The 16,111-nt window shown below is 33.1% G+C and overlaps 1 protein-coding gene across 1 annotated transcript in view; it reads right to left on the bottom strand.

The window, feature by feature from the left end:
* VPS13C (vacuolar protein sorting 13 homolog C (S. cerevisiae)) overlaps positions 1 to 16,111 on the bottom strand; it is a 213,380-nt gene that overhangs the window by 32,701 nt on the left and 164,568 nt on the right. Inside the window, 4 exon segments of the mRNA XM_012645033.1 lie at positions 3,215 to 3,450; positions 13,089 to 13,215; positions 14,769 to 14,902; positions 15,182 to 15,310. Coding sequence (XP_012500487.1) covers positions 3,215 to 3,450; positions 13,089 to 13,215; positions 14,769 to 14,902; positions 15,182 to 15,310 — 626 coding nt within the window.

The following is a 16,111-nucleotide window of genomic DNA, read 5'->3' as shown; positions in this document are numbered from 1 at the left end:
ACAAGAAAATAAATTTAGGAAGGAAGAAATAGTGTCTTTGTTCACAGGTGACATTGTCTACATAGAAAATCCCCAAAATCAACAAGAACCAAAAAAAAAAAAGACCGCTGTAACTAATAAGCAATTATAACAAGGTTGCAAGATACAAGGTTAATATACAAGTCAATTGCTTTCTTATATGCCAGCAATAAACAATTGGAATTTGAAATAAAAACACAATACTATCTATATTAGCACCAAAGAAATTAAATATTTAGGTATAAACAAAAATTTTAAAAATATGTTCGTGATCTATATGAGGAAAATTATGAAAATCTGATGAAAGAAATCAAAGATCTAAATAAAGAGAGAGATATTACATGTACAGAGATATGAAGACTCAATATTTTCAAGATGTTAGTTCTTTTCAAGTTGATCTACAGATTCAATGCAATTCCAATCAAATGCCAGAAAATTATTTTGTGAATACTATCAAACTGATTCTAAGTTTATATGGAAAGGCAAAAAACCCAAAAGAGCCAATACAATATTGAAAGAGAGAGCAAAGTTGGAAGACTGATATTATACAACTTCAAGATTTACTATAAAACTATGGTAATGAAGACAGAGTATTATTGTTGAAAAAAAACAGACAAATCAATCAAACAGAACAGGACACCCAGAAATAGACTCAAAGAAATACAGTTACCTGATCTTTGGAAAAATGCAAAGGCAATTCAATGGAGAAAAAACAGTCTTTTCAACAAATGGTGTTGAAACAACTGGACATCCACATGCAACAAAAATGAATCTACACAGAGAGCTTACAACTTGTACAAAAATTAACTCAAATTTAATTAGAATCAAATGTAACACACAAAATTACAAAACTCCTAGAAGATAACAGGAAAAAATCTAGGTGACGTTCAGATACAACACCAAAACACAATCGATGAAAGAAAAAATCGGTAAGTTGTACTCCATTAAAATTTAAAACTTCTGCTCTGTGAAAGGCACTGTTTATGAGTATGAAAAGACAAGCCACAGACTGGGAGAAAATATTTGCAAAGCACATACATGATAAAAAACTGGTATCCAACATACACAAAGAATTCCTAAAACTCAACAATAACAAAACAACCCAATTAAAAACTGGGAAAAAGATCTAAACACGCAGCTCATGAAAGAAAATATACAAATGGCAAATAAGCATATTAAAAGATGCTCACCAATATATGTCAACAGGAAACTACAAATTAAAACAACAATGAGATATCACTACATACTTATTTGAATGACTAAAATCCAAACCACTGACAACAACAAATGTTGACAAGGATGTGGAACAGCTCTCATTTACTGCTAATGAGAATGCAAAGTACAGCTACTTTGGAAGACAATTTGGTCTCACAAAATTAAACACACTTTTATCACATAAGCAGCAATCACACTCCTTGATATTTACCTGCAAGAGGTGAAATCTTATGCCTATGCAAAAACCTTAACACAAATGTTTATAGCAGTATTATTCATACTTGCCAAAATGTGGAAGCAACCAAGCTGTCCTTTAATAGTTGAACAGATATTCCTTCAATAGAATATTATTCAATGAGAAAAAGAAATGAGCTATCAAGCCATGAAAAGAAATGGAGGAACCTTAAAAGCATATTGCTAAGTGAAAGAAGCCAATTTGAAAAGGCTACATATTCTATGATTCCAACTACATGAAATTCTGAAAAAGGTTAAATTTTGGAGATAGTAAAAAGATCAGTAGTTTCCAGGGGGTTGGGGGTAGGAGGGAGAGATCAACATGAGGAAGACAGGAGACCTTTCAGGGCAGTGAAACTACTCTATTTAACACTGTAATGGTGAATATATGTTACTACACATTTGTCAAAATTCACAGAATGCACAGCACAAAGAATAAACTTTAATATGAACTACAGACTTTAGATAATAGTCATGTAGTATCAATATTAGCTCATCAATAGTAACAAAGGTACCACACCACTGCAAGATGTTAATAATAGGGCAAACAGGGTTGTGTGTATATGGGAACTCAATACTCTATACTAAAGTTTTCTCTAGACCTAAAGCTGCTTTAAAAACAAAGAGTCTTTTTAAAAAAATTATGTAACTGGCTTATTATTTCTTTTAAAACCTAGATTTTATTGAATGTATACCATGTGAGAAAAAAGATAATCAAGTTCTTTTAGATGAATTTTAAAATGGCCTCATAAATAAAGGCCAACCTGACAAAATACAATAGCATCTGTAATATTAAAAGGAAGTTATATCAAAGAACAAAAGAGATCTATATGACTAAAAATAATTTTCACATTTGCTTAAAAATACCATATAATACTGAACTGTATAACCAAGACAATATACTACTTATATACATGCAAATATATTAATATTATACTAATGGTATGTATGATACCATTTATAGAACCTGTAACTTGTCAGGTGCTATACAAAGAGAATTACATACACTATCTCTTTATTTACTTAATTTTCGCTTTAATTTTCTTTTAATTCCCTGAACACATGATTATTGATAGATCTCATGCTGGTTATATTTGGTATCATGTTCACCTTTCCGCTCATCAGCCTCCAAAAAAAGAATGAGTCTTCTACCAAATTAAATGTCATTTAAAAAACCAAATAAATATTCAAATGTATTTTTTATATAGGTATAAACAGAACCAGAGAAAATAAGTGGTCTCATAAGTATTAAAAAGTACTAAATGACTACCCATTAAAGATGAAATACTCATATCAAATACTGCATTCTCTACGAACCTTTTTTCCAATTTATTTCTGTTGCTTTCCCCTGACCCATGCCATTTTTTCCAACTTCTATTGCACAAAACAAAGTAGTTACTCCTACCTCTGTATTTCTCTTGCACATGTACATCCATCTTTGTATAATTTCTCAGTGTTTTTATAAATCGTTTTAAAAAACACATTCAAACAACAAAGAAAGAAGTAAACCATTTTTTTTCTCCACCAACCAACAACAAGTATTGTGAAGGCAAAGACAATATTTTAGTCATCTTTCTATCCTTGGGGCTTTTTAGCTAGCAGTTCACACAATTATTCACTAAGTTTTACTGAATGAATGTACAGCACATGAAATTCAGATCAGGTATCAGTTTACTCTCATCAAACTGGATATTATGAGCTCAATGCCCTTTAAAGGTTTCTGATGTCTATTTTTCTTCTTACATACCTGGTTATCCCAATATATGAAACTTCCTGTTTGATTTCATTGTTAACCAGTGAAAGCCCAAGACTGTGGAGAGACAAGGTTATTTCGTGATCGGCCTGTTCCATTTCTTCTGCCTGCAGTGCTTTGGAAACCAAGGCAACATCATCGGTGAAAAGCAAAACTCTCTGGCGCCCATCCAGAAATGATACCCAGTGTATCTGAATGTTTGCATCATAGGGAAACTGTCCACATTCATCCTTAGAAACAGAAAGACTTTTTGTTAAACCTACACAAAGGAAGTTTTTATTACATGAAATTGAACCATGGTAAACTGAGAAAGATTAGAAAAGTTTGAAAAGCGTATAAACTAAAAAATTGTAACCATCAAAATGATGTAAATAAAGCTATAATTTACTTTAAAACATACTCACCAATTATTTTCAAACAATGACTATGATTAATAGTGCTTAGTTTTTTATACCTTAATTTGAGTTATCTAATTAGTGCTCAAAGGGCACTGAGCAGGAACAAGAGTATCATTTGGTGGCAACAATGCCATAACATGATAATTTGTCTCCAAGCTGGAGAACAGAATGGTTCACAACTTCATTAGAAAAGTAATCTCAGGCAAAACTAACTTAGTTTATTTTTATGTTGTAATAATCTACAACAAAGGAAATATTTATGTAAATCACATTGTCAAAGAGTCAACTATGGTGATCAGTTTGTACTAAGCTTCACTAAGAACAGCCTTCTTGGATGAGGGTTACATACAGCACTTAAAAATACTAGGCTTGGTTTGGTCACTGTTTTCAGAGACTAAAATAATAATAATAAATGTTTTTTCATTCTGGGCTTAACATAAATATAACAACAGGTCATCTCAATAGGCAGTACAAGTACCTACTATATACTTTTCATCTCATGCTTTCTTGAGGGGGAAATAAAAACAAAAAACAAATAAATGATGTTACCAAGATCATAGAAATAGCTGAATGTTGTCATTTAAATTTTATTATTACTTTTGAGGTATATTATATGGTCAAAGTAGTCTGTCCAATTTTTTTTTTACTCTTAATGCCAAATTTCTGAAATACCTACTTATTAAGAAGGTGAATTTTCTTTGTAAACTACAAAATTTGATATGTATCTTAGTTCAATCTCAGTTATTATTCCAATACACTGATTCTATTTGCTTTTCATCTATCAGATCTGTTAAACATTAAATGAGGTATGTTAAAATATCCCTAATCAGTTGTATTTCAGCTAGTTTCTTGCATTTTAAGTTTTATATACTGACGCGATGCTATTCATTGCATGAAGGTTCATGGCGATCATTCTTTCTTTGTCATATTATCATAATCGATGTAATAGTTTTGCTTTAAATTATAATTGGTGAGAAATTAAAATCAACAGAGAGAGTGATGTCATCACAATGGCAGAGTGGAAGCAATCACTGTTTCCCACAAGACCAAACACAACATCAGTGCCAAGATTATTACCAGCAATATCTCAGAACTCAAATCTGAGGCTGAGATGTTCCCTAGGACCACAGAGAAGTGAAAAACTCCAAGCAGATGGTAAGAGAAACAAAATTCTCTATCTGTGATGCTCCTCCCACAATATGCCAAATACCACATATGGAAAATTCCTCCTGCACTCATGGTTTCTACATTGGAAAAAGAGAGATCACGGTGGACAGCCAGTTTTCCCACCATCTTGGGTTCCCTTGCAGGAAGAACATGCCTGCCTCAACCATGGGAAGCATCACCAATGCCTACGGGGAGAAAAACCCATGAGGACAGGTAGAGACAAAGAGAGAAAGCTGGACTAGAAACCCCAGCCCACGAAACCCTGCACTTTATCTCAGTCAAAGGAGATGCCAATTCAGAGTGGCTGTTCAGCAGCATCACATTACAGGAGGCACAGTCCCTGGGTCTTCTGGGTATGAACCCCTAGCCAGCCTTTCCATACAGCCAGGGTATCACTTTTGGGATCCCCTACCACCCAGGAGAAGCAATATGCCAATATTTCCGAGAGCAAGGCAAATCTGGGCTTAAGGTGCCATCTAGTGGCGAAAATATGCATTAATCTAGGATTAAGTGGGCTCACAGGCAACTACTGCAAAGGACCTCTAAGCAAACATAACCTAGAAATACCTAAAACAGAGAACAAAGACTGGAATAATTAATCCTTCGATGTGAAGTCATAGACGTATGTCCACAAGAAACAACAGCAAACGGAACCACGATCTCCCCAAATGGAGCAAAGAGCCAGTGACCAACCCTAATGAGACAGCAATGTATGAACTCTCAGATCAAGAACTCAAAATAGCAGTTCTAAGGAAATTCAGCAAACTCCAGCAATTCAGAAATTCATCAGAGAAATTTAACAAAGAGATTGAAATTTTAAAAATTAAACAGAAATACTGGAACTAAGAAATATATTTGCTGAACTGTAAAAATTAATTAGAGGTTCCCAAAAGCAGAATGGATCAAACAGAGGAAAGAATCAGTTAGCTCTAAGAAAGACTGTAGGAAAATACAATCAGGAGAAAAAAGAATGAAAAAGAACAAACAATGTCTCCAAGAAATAGAGAATAACCTTGAAAGAGTGCATCTAAGAATCACTGGTGGTCAAGAGGGAGCTGAAAAAGAGGAAGGGGTAAAAAGCTTATTCAAAGAAATATTAGCAAAAAACTTTCCAAACCTAAAGAAAGATATAAATATCCAAGTACAGAACGGTTAGAAATCACCAAACAGATTCAACCCAAATATGACTACCCTCCAAGACATATAATAATCAAACTCCTGAAGGTCAAAGGCAAAGAGGATCTCAAAAGCAGCAAGAGAAAATAAGCAAGCAACGTATAAAGGAGCTGTGATTTGTATGGCAACAGACTTTTCAGTGGAAACCATAACCTGTAGGAGGGAGTAAGATGATATAGTCAAAGTGCTGAAGGGGGAAAAGAAAAATAAAAACTGTCGACCAAGAATACTAAACCTAACAAAGCTTTCCTTCAAACATGAAGGAGAGATCAAGTCTTTCCTAGGGGGGGAAAAAAAAATCCAAGGGAATTCATCACCTCTAGACCCATCTTACAAGAAATGCTGATGGGAGTTCTTCAATATGAAAGAAAAGGATACTAATGTGTAAAAGGAAAACATCTGGGCTGGTCTGAGTGCAGTGGATGTTTACAATTAATTGATCACAACCACTTACAGATTTCTATGTTCCTTCTCTACTCCCACTGCTTCACTTGACTAGTCTCAAAAAAAAAAAAAATGGAAGAAAGAAAGGAAGGAAGGAAGGAAGGAAGGGAGGAAGGGAGGAAGGAAGGGAGGGAGGGAGGAAACATTTGAAGGTATAAAACTCTAAAACGCATCAGTAAAAGTAAGTACACATACAAATTCAGAATACTCTAATACTGTATTTGTGATGTGTAATACACTCGTATCTCTATAGTCAAGACTAAAAGATAAATTTATCAAAAATAATAATTACAGCAACCTGTTAAGAAATAGGCAATATAAAAAGATGTAAATTGAAATGACATAAAATCAAAATGTGGGGGGGTGAAGTTAAAATGTAGAGTTTTCCAGTTTTTCCTTTGTTTCTTTCTTTTCTTTGTGACCAAAGTTAAGTGGTCATCTTTTTTAAAATAACATGTTATATCTATAAGATGTTTTTTATATTCATGGTAACTACAAAGCAAAAATCTGTAACAAATACACCAAAAATAAAAAGCAACAAGGCAAAACACACTACCAGAGAAAGTAATTTAACCAGGTGATGGAAGGAAGAGAGGATTACAAAACAATCAGAAAACAAGTAACAAAATGGCAGTAGTTAGTCCTTACCTATCAATAATAACATTAAATGTGAATGGACTACATTCTCCAGTTAAGAGAGACAAAGTAGCTGAATGAATAAAAAAAAATAGACCCAATAATATGTTTCCTACAAGAAACTCATTTCACCTATAAAAACATACATAGATTGAAAGTGAAGTGACAGAAAAAGATATTTCAAGTAACTGGCAATCAAAAAAGAGCAGGAGTAGCTATACTTAACACCAGATAAAATAGATTTCAAGTCTAAGTCTGTAAAAAGAGACAAATAAGTTCACTATAAAATGATAAAGGAGTCAATTCAGTAAGAGAATATAGAAGTTGTAAATATATATGCACCCCATACCAGAGCACCCAGATATATAAAGCAAACATTAATAGATTCAAAGGGAGAGACAGACTTCTATACAATGATAATAGGAGACTTCAATAACCTACTCTCGGTAAGACATATCATCCAGAGAGAAAACCAACAAAGAAACACTGGAGTTAAACTATACTCTAGACCAAAAGGACCTAACTGAATACAGAACATTTCATCCAACTGATGCAGAATACACATTCTTCTCATCAGCACACAGAACATTCTCCAGGACAGACCATATTTTAGGCCACAAAACAAGTCTCAACAAATTCATAAAATCATATCAAGTATCTTTTCTGACCACAATGGAATAAGACTAGAAATCAATAACAAAAGGAACTCTGGAAAATATACAAACACATGGAAACTAAACAACATGCGTATGAGCAAACAATGGTCAATGAAGAGATTAAGAAGGACATTTAAAAATTTCTTCAAACAAATGAAAACAGAAATACAACATACCAAAGTCTACACAATACAACAAAAGTAGTACTAAGAAGGAAGTTTTTAGCAATAAAAGCCTATATCAAAAAAGTAGAATGATTCCAATAAACAACCTAATGATGGACCTTAAGGAACTAGAAAAGCAAGAAGAAATCAAACCCAAAATTAGTGTAAGGAAAAAAATAGTAAAAGTCAGAGCAAAAATAAATGAAGTTGTGACTAAAAAAATTACAAAAGAGCAATGAAACAAAAAGTTGGTTTTTTAAAAAGATAAGCAAAATTGACAAATCTTTAGCTAGACTAAGAAAAATAGAGAGAAGACCCAAATAAATAAAATCAAACAAAAAAGAGATATTGATACCACAGAAAGAAAAGGATCATTAGAAACTATTATGAACAACTATACACCAACAAAACCTAGAAGAAATGGATAAATTCCTGGACACATACAGCCTACTAAGATCGAACCATGATGAGACAGAAAACCTGAACAGACCAATAAGAAGTACCAAAATTGAAGCAGTAATAAAAAGTCTCCCATCAAAGAAAAGCCCAGAACCTGATGGATTCAATGTTTGAATTCTACCAAACATTTAAAAAACTAATTCCAATTTTACTCAAACTATTCCCAAAAACTAAAAATGAGAGAATAATTCCAAACTCATAATAAGGCCAGCAGTATGCTAATACCAAAACCAGACAAAGACACAACAAAAAAAGAAAACCACAGGCCAATATTCCTGATGAAAAAAGTTGCAAAAATCCTCAACCAAATACTAACAAACCAAATACAACAACACATTAAAAAGATCAATCGCTATGATCAAATGGGATTCATCTCAGGGATGCAAAGATAGTTCAACATAGATAAATCAAAAAACTTGATATATATAACATTAACAGGATCAAGGACAAAATTTGTATGATTATTTTAATAGAGCCTGGAAAAACATGTAACAAAATTCAATATCTCTTTGTAATAAAAACTCTCAAGAAACTGGGTATAGAAGGAACGTATCTCAAAACAATAAAGGCTATATATAACAAACTAACAGCTCAGATCATACTGAATCGGGAACAATTGAAAGTCTTCCCTCTATGATCTACAACAAGACAAGGATGCCTACTTTCACCACTTTTATCTTTCTACTGGAAGTCCTAGCCAGAACAATTAGGCAAGATAAAGAAATAAAGGGTACCACTGAAGAAAAAAGAAGTCAAATTATCCTTATACACAGGTAACATGGTATTAATTTAGAAAAACCTAACGACTCTACTAAAAAACTGTAAAAACTGATAAACGAATTCAGTCTGTTGTAAAATCAACATACAAAAATCAGTAGCATTTATATATACTAACAGTAAACAAACTGAAAAAGAAATCAAGAAACCAACCCATTTATAATAGCTACAAAAAATATAAAATACCTAGGAATAAATTTAACCAAGGAAGTAAGAAGAGCTCTGCAAAAGAACACTATATAACACTAACGGAAGAAATTGAAGCAGACACAAAAAAACAAATGGAATAATATCCCATGTTTATGGGTTGGAAGAATTAATATTGTTAAAATGTCAGTACTACCCAAAGTGATCTACAAATTCAACGCAATTCTTATCAAAATAACAATGACACTCTTCACAGAAATAGAAAAAACAATCCTAAAATTTGTATGGAACCATGAAGACCCCAAATAGCCAAAGCAATACTGAGCAAAAAGAATAATGCTAAACGCATCATACTACCTGACTTCAAAATACACTACCAAGCCATAGTAACCAAAACATCATGGTACTGGCACAAAAACAGACACATTGATCAACAGAACAGAGAACCCAGAAATAAATCTACACATTTATAGCCAACTCATTTTCAACAAAAATGCCAAGAACATACATTGGAAATATGTATGTTCTCTTCAATAAATGGTGCTTGGAAAACTAGATAATTATATGCAGAAGAATGAAGCTAGGCCCCTATGTCTCACCATATATAAAAATCTAATCAAAATGGATTAAACACTTAGATCTAAGACCTAAAACTATGAAACTGCTTGAAGAGAACATTGGGGAAACACTTCACGATATTGTGTGGACAAAGACTTTTTAGGTAAGACCTCAAAAGCACAGGTAACAAAAGCAAAAAATTGACATATGCGATTACATTAAGCTAAAAAGCTTCTGCACAGCAAAGGAAACAATCAACAAAGTATAGAGACAACCTGCAGAATGGAAGACAATATTTGCAAACAATTAGTCTGATAAGAGATTAAAAACTAGAATATATAAGAAACTCAACTCAATAGCAAAAAATAAGTAATCCAATTTAAAGATGGGCTCAGGATCTGAACAGACATATTTTAAAACAAGACATACAAAGGGACAAGTACATAAAAAATGCTCAATATCACTAATCATCAGGGAAATGTAAATCAAAACCACAATGAGATATCACCTCATTTCAGTTAGAAAGACTTTAATGAAAAAATAATGGACACTTTCAAGGAAGTAGAGAAAGGGGAAAGCTAGCACACTGTTGGTGGGAATGTACATTACTACAGCCATTATGGAAAACAGTATGGAGGTTCCTCAAAAAACTAAAAATAGAACTACTATATGATCCAGTGATCTCAATGCTAGGTATAGATACAAAAGAAGGAAACCAGTGTATTGAAGAGATATCTGCACTCCCACGTTTATTGCAGCACTATTCACAATAGCCAAGATAAGGAATCAATGTAAGTGTCCATCGATGGATTAATGGATAAAGAAAATGTGGTCCATATACAGAATGGAATATTATTCAGCCATAAAAACAAATGAAATCCTGTCATTTGGAGCAACATGGATAAAACTGGAGGTCATTATGTTAAGTGAAGTGGTCAAGCATAGACAAACACTGCATGTTCTCACTCAAACATGGAGGCTTAAAAAGCGGATCTCATTGAAGTAGAGAGTTGATTGGTGGTTACCAGAAGATGAGAAGGGTAAGAGGGAGGAAGGGATGAAGAGAGGTTATTTAATGGGTACACAAATACAGTTACAAGGAGGAAAATTTACTGTTTGACAGTAGAGTTACTATAGTTAATAACGTATTGTATAGCTCAAAATAGAAGAGAAGAATCGGAATGGTCCCAATATTAAAAAAAGAATGTTTGAGGTGATGGATATCCCAATTACCCTGATTTGATCATTGCACATTATATGCTTGTATCAAGATATCATACATACTCCCAAAATATGTACATTATGGATCAATAAAAAAAGAAAGAAATTAAAAACAACTTTGCTTTCTTTTTACTTCATTTGCCTGTTAAATCTTTACCATCTCTTTATGATTATAATTTTCTGTGTCACTTTAATTAAGGAAGATCTCTTAGAAGTAGCATATAGTTAGATATTATTGTTTAATTTAATTTGAATGTTTTTGTCTTTTAATGGGAAAATTCAAACTGTTTTCATTTACTGACAAAATTGATAGGAAGTGTGGTCTAGTGGAAAAAGTTCATGGACTCTGAAGTCAGATCTGGCTTTTAATCCCAACCAGAAATCCTAAATTCCTGTTATAAGAATTAATAATAATATATGAAAAGCATTAATATATGATATGCATTGAATAAAACGTTATCTGTCACTTATTACATACTTTCTTAGGTTTCCTTCTTTTATTACAAGGGCAAAGTTTGCTTTATTTTCATTTTCTCAATTATTCTGAAATTCCTTTCTCACTGATTTTATAACAGTTCTAATCAACAGCTTTTTTAAAAAGATACCATCTTTTTAAAATATAATTTCTCTAATTAAAATTTAAGATTAAATGGTATATATAAAGTATGCATATATTCTATCGTTTCCCCTCTCCCTTTTCACTGTAGTTTGTTGTTTTTGTCTTTTATTTCGTCTTGCTTTCTTCTGCTTTATGCTGTCATATCTTTATAACTTAGTTGAGGCTGCCAGGCATCCATTTTGAAATTTTTTTGTTCCCATAGTAAAAAGATTTTCAGAGGTGTAACTATCATCTGAATCTACAGGATAATGTTACATTTTTCTCATGAAGTACTTTTTTCATAAACCCCATGTTGTTTTTTTCCTGTTTATTCACATTTCAATAAAGAAAGATCTGTGCAGACCTAGTGTTTGCCAACAATGTAAGAATCTTCTTTAAACTCCCTTGTCACGTCCACTTGGGTCTGGGCAGAACTCCCTTCTCAGGTCATCTCAGTAAGGAAGAAAATGGGCAATTTCCTTGCTTCTAGCTCAGTTTTCAATACCTGGCAGTCTATCTGCTGACTGAGGTGGAATCACCTGCTTTTCCTACTGCCTAGTTCTTTAACACCAAATAGAGGATAAACATTAAAAACTAAAATCCCTGCATATACTGTTACTAGGATTCTTTCTGGATCTGCCTCTACGCACTGACCTTTAAATCCTCCTCTAGAATGTCACTACCACTTTCTCTCTAGAGTCTATATGCTACTTACTGGGAGTTGTGGTTGCTGAGTAGTATTAAATGTGAGGAGAGAAGAAAAGAGGATAATTCAATCACTGCTGGCAATTACCACTTTAAAGCAAAACTCAAAAAACCCTTTTTAACAACTAGCATTAATGGACAATGGTACACGACACTACATGAACTCTTTCCTCATGGAATATATTCATTCAGAAACTAGATGATCTATCACTAATGCAGGAGCAATTCCTGTATCAGGTGGGAGACTAGCAGATGAATTCTTAAGCCCATTTCAGAGTGTAAGAATCTAAGAAATAACATAATTAATTTATCTACCTAAACATCATTTCAATAAAAATTTCATTAAATGTCTTACGTGGGATAATTTACATACTATCTGACTTCACTAATAAAACATATAGCCTTACATGCCTAAAAACCTAACAGCCAACAGGAGTATAGATATGTTCAAAATAAAGTTATTTTCACTTAACTTAAAATTCCTTCCTTTTATAAATGTATACAAAAAAGATGTTTTACTACTAGTCTTTACTCGGGCAAGATAAAGCAGGCATATTTTTTAAATTGTAAATAAACTACTTGGATTAACTGAAGAAATAATATTGGTTTGAACTATAGTATTTGCAATCCAAAGTCAAAAAGTAATTTATTTCGAAAATACTTCTAATTCATTTTTAGTTCAGTAAGGACAAGGAAGACTTGGTAAAGCTGGCTTGTTTATTTCCCTCGCAAGCAGGCAATTCACACAGCATCAAACAATACCTTTAACAGATTGTGTTCCCCAACATTTGCTGCATATTTCCAGGTAAGTTTTCTGGTACCAGTAGGATCTGCCCAGGCAAAAAGTCGAGCTTGTCTTGGTGGCAACTCCACTTGTTCCAGTGACCCACTAAAACACAATTAACAGAGGGAAGATTAGAATATCTTGGTCTTGAGAAACCCAGACCTATAGTTTATTGATGAGGGGATTGGCACAAAAGTCCTATGAAATTGCCTTAGTTAATAAAACACAACTCTGCCTAAAAATAAGTACTCTAAAATGTCCACTAAACTAATAGTTTTTAGCTTGGAGAAACAGAATACTGCCCTTTCGAAAGCTTCAGTATACTCTGTTCCAGGCAGAATCATGCCAATGGAATTCATTAAGGCAAAGAGATTGGCACATCAGAGTCCACCTATAGAAATGAATATAAATAGTAAATATCTTTAGTAGCAGAAGAACTACACTCAGTGCTTAAAGTTTTTTTTAAGAGAAGGGGTCTTACTATGTTGCCCAGGCTGGAGTATAGTAGCTATTCACAGGCAAGAAGATCATGGAGCACTATACCCTAGAATTCCTGGGCTCAAGTGATCTTCCCTTTTCAGCCTCTTGAGTAGTTGGGACTACAGACGTGCATCACCACACCCAGCTAAACTTTTTAATCAAATATAATACTTAAGATATATTACAGGTTTCAAAAAAAAATGGTCCGTACCATTACTGCACAAAGTGTGGTCTATGTACCAACAACGTCAGCATTACCTGCGGACTTGCTGGAAATGTAAAACCCTGGACCCCACCCAAAACCTACTGAATCAGAATCTGCATCTTAACAAGATTCTAAGGAAATTTTTAAATTAATTATTAAAGTTTAAGAAATATCAGTCCATATAATACAAAAAACATTCCAGAGAACTGAAAAAAAAAGTAATCCAACTAGGATTCAATCCTAATCTGTATTTTTAAATCTCTCACTAGATTTACTCCATGAGAGTTAAGAATAAAAAAATCTTCAAGAAATCTACATACATGCATATATTTATATGTGTATATAGATGTATATATGTAAATTATTATCATATAGTTTAAGGCCTTAAACTATGCACCATCAAATGACAGCATCATCCAAGCCAAATGACAGCACAGGCATGAACAACAAAACTCCTGTCAGCCTACACTACACGTTGAACACCACTATCTACTCACTGTTCTCCCATTTAACCTTCTACAGTACTAGCCAAAAAAACTAAATACAGATTTATACAGAGTTCATTGGCCATTACCAGATTGCAAAGGAAAAATAGTGCTTAAACAGGTTTACTCCCTAATCTGCCATTCTGAATTTAAAAAGCTCCAAAACCCCAAAGATTTGTCTGGAAGTTTGGGTGTTAAAAGTCATTCGACAGTAAAACCTGATCTGAACTGATGTGAAACTATTAATACTTCCTATTTATCCCACTTGGTGTGAATATTCATAAGTTTTATTGCACAAATATTAGTGTGCTTGTTTACAGAGTACTATCTCAAAACATGCTGAGGGTATTAGTAATAAACAGCATGTGCTCCATCTTACCCTTCTAAAATCTGAAAACACTTGAAACATGAAACTTGAGTGATTCTCAGAAGGGACTCTGGACCAATAAAAACAAATCAGATTTTCCATTAACTCTTTTTTTTCATACCTCTGTTTGTATGTGAGGATGTCCCAAGGTGTATGGTTTATTATCAGAGCAGGTGCAGATCCTTCATGGTAATCAGAAAAAGTTATAACAGTTGAATGTTCAGCAGTGTTTACATCCACCAAGATACCACAATTCTATTGTAGAAAAAAAAAGTATGTTGGATGCAGTGGTTTAACCTGCACTTACATATGGAATTTTAATCAGTTATGTACACACAAAAGCTTTGTTTTCTTAAGTTCTTAATAGAAAACAAACTGGCTCTGAACTGTTACAAATATATGTATGGCATTATATGTTGATAGAGAAGCACCTTCAAATAATTGCTAGTACATTTTTATAGCATGGTTTAATGAAATATTTTAAAGTAAATTTTAAAAACCAAAGACATTTTATTTTAAAATATGAAAACTTACCAGATCTTCTATGCTCAATAAAGTGCCATTATCCTGGCGGTTATAAAAGAATGGTTTGGAAGATCCTTCACAGCCCACTACTCTCACACAAAGTTTGCCTGACAAATTTTCAGGCCAAAATGGAAGGCACTAAAAACATAAAAGTTAGTATTAGTCTTAAAACAATACTGTGGTATATGTTAGACATTGCCTAATTAAGTTTTCAACTCTAAATCTGATCTTGATTAAATTATTACTAAGTTTCTTAAAGTATGCCCTCCACATCTCATATTAAGATTACTGACAATATAATGCCTATTTATGAAACCAAAGAAACTTCATCAGAAGAACACAGATATATGAGTCTACTTGCACTTATGGTATAATTATACTATGAGAAATAGAAGAGCCTGTTGATTGAGAAAGGCTCAATTATCTGGAATATTTAAAAAACATAATGTTAATAACATTTGCTTTTATGCATATTCTATCTTAATAAATTAAAACATGATGAATTCTTCCTCAGAACATCCTACCCTAGATAAACCAGAAAGACAGAAGGCAGGGGAGAGAAGACCACACATCTAGCTGGAAGTCCTCATATGACTTCCATCTTAGCTGTTTGGTCTCAATCAAACCATATGCTACTTTCGAGCTTCGGTTTTCTTATCTGGAAAACTGGAAGTTTAGTTCCTAACACAAAATGTCCTTCTGTTATAGAATACTGGGTAAATCCTATTTCTGAATTAAAATACTGCTGTTGTTTAAAAAAAAGAAAAAAAAAATACTGCTGTTATCAAACCCACATCAAAAACAGATAATACACATTCTCAGTGCCTTGAAAAGACCATGCCTCTTAGAGCTCTAAATTAGTTTATGCTGTAATTGGAATCCTTCGTCTTGAGTCTTTTGTTAAGTATTTTTTTAAATAAATTTATAATCTTTTCTTTC

This window comes from Propithecus coquereli, unplaced genomic scaffold (assembly GCF_000956105.1).
Source record: "Propithecus coquereli isolate 6110/MARCELLA unplaced genomic scaffold, Pcoq_1.0 Scaffold224, whole genome shotgun sequence".
NCBI classification, from domain to species: Eukaryota; Metazoa; Chordata; class Mammalia; order Primates; family Indriidae; genus Propithecus; species Propithecus coquereli.
The sequence above is the reverse complement of the archived record's forward strand: the minus strand, read 5'-3'. Positions and strand labels throughout refer to the sequence as shown.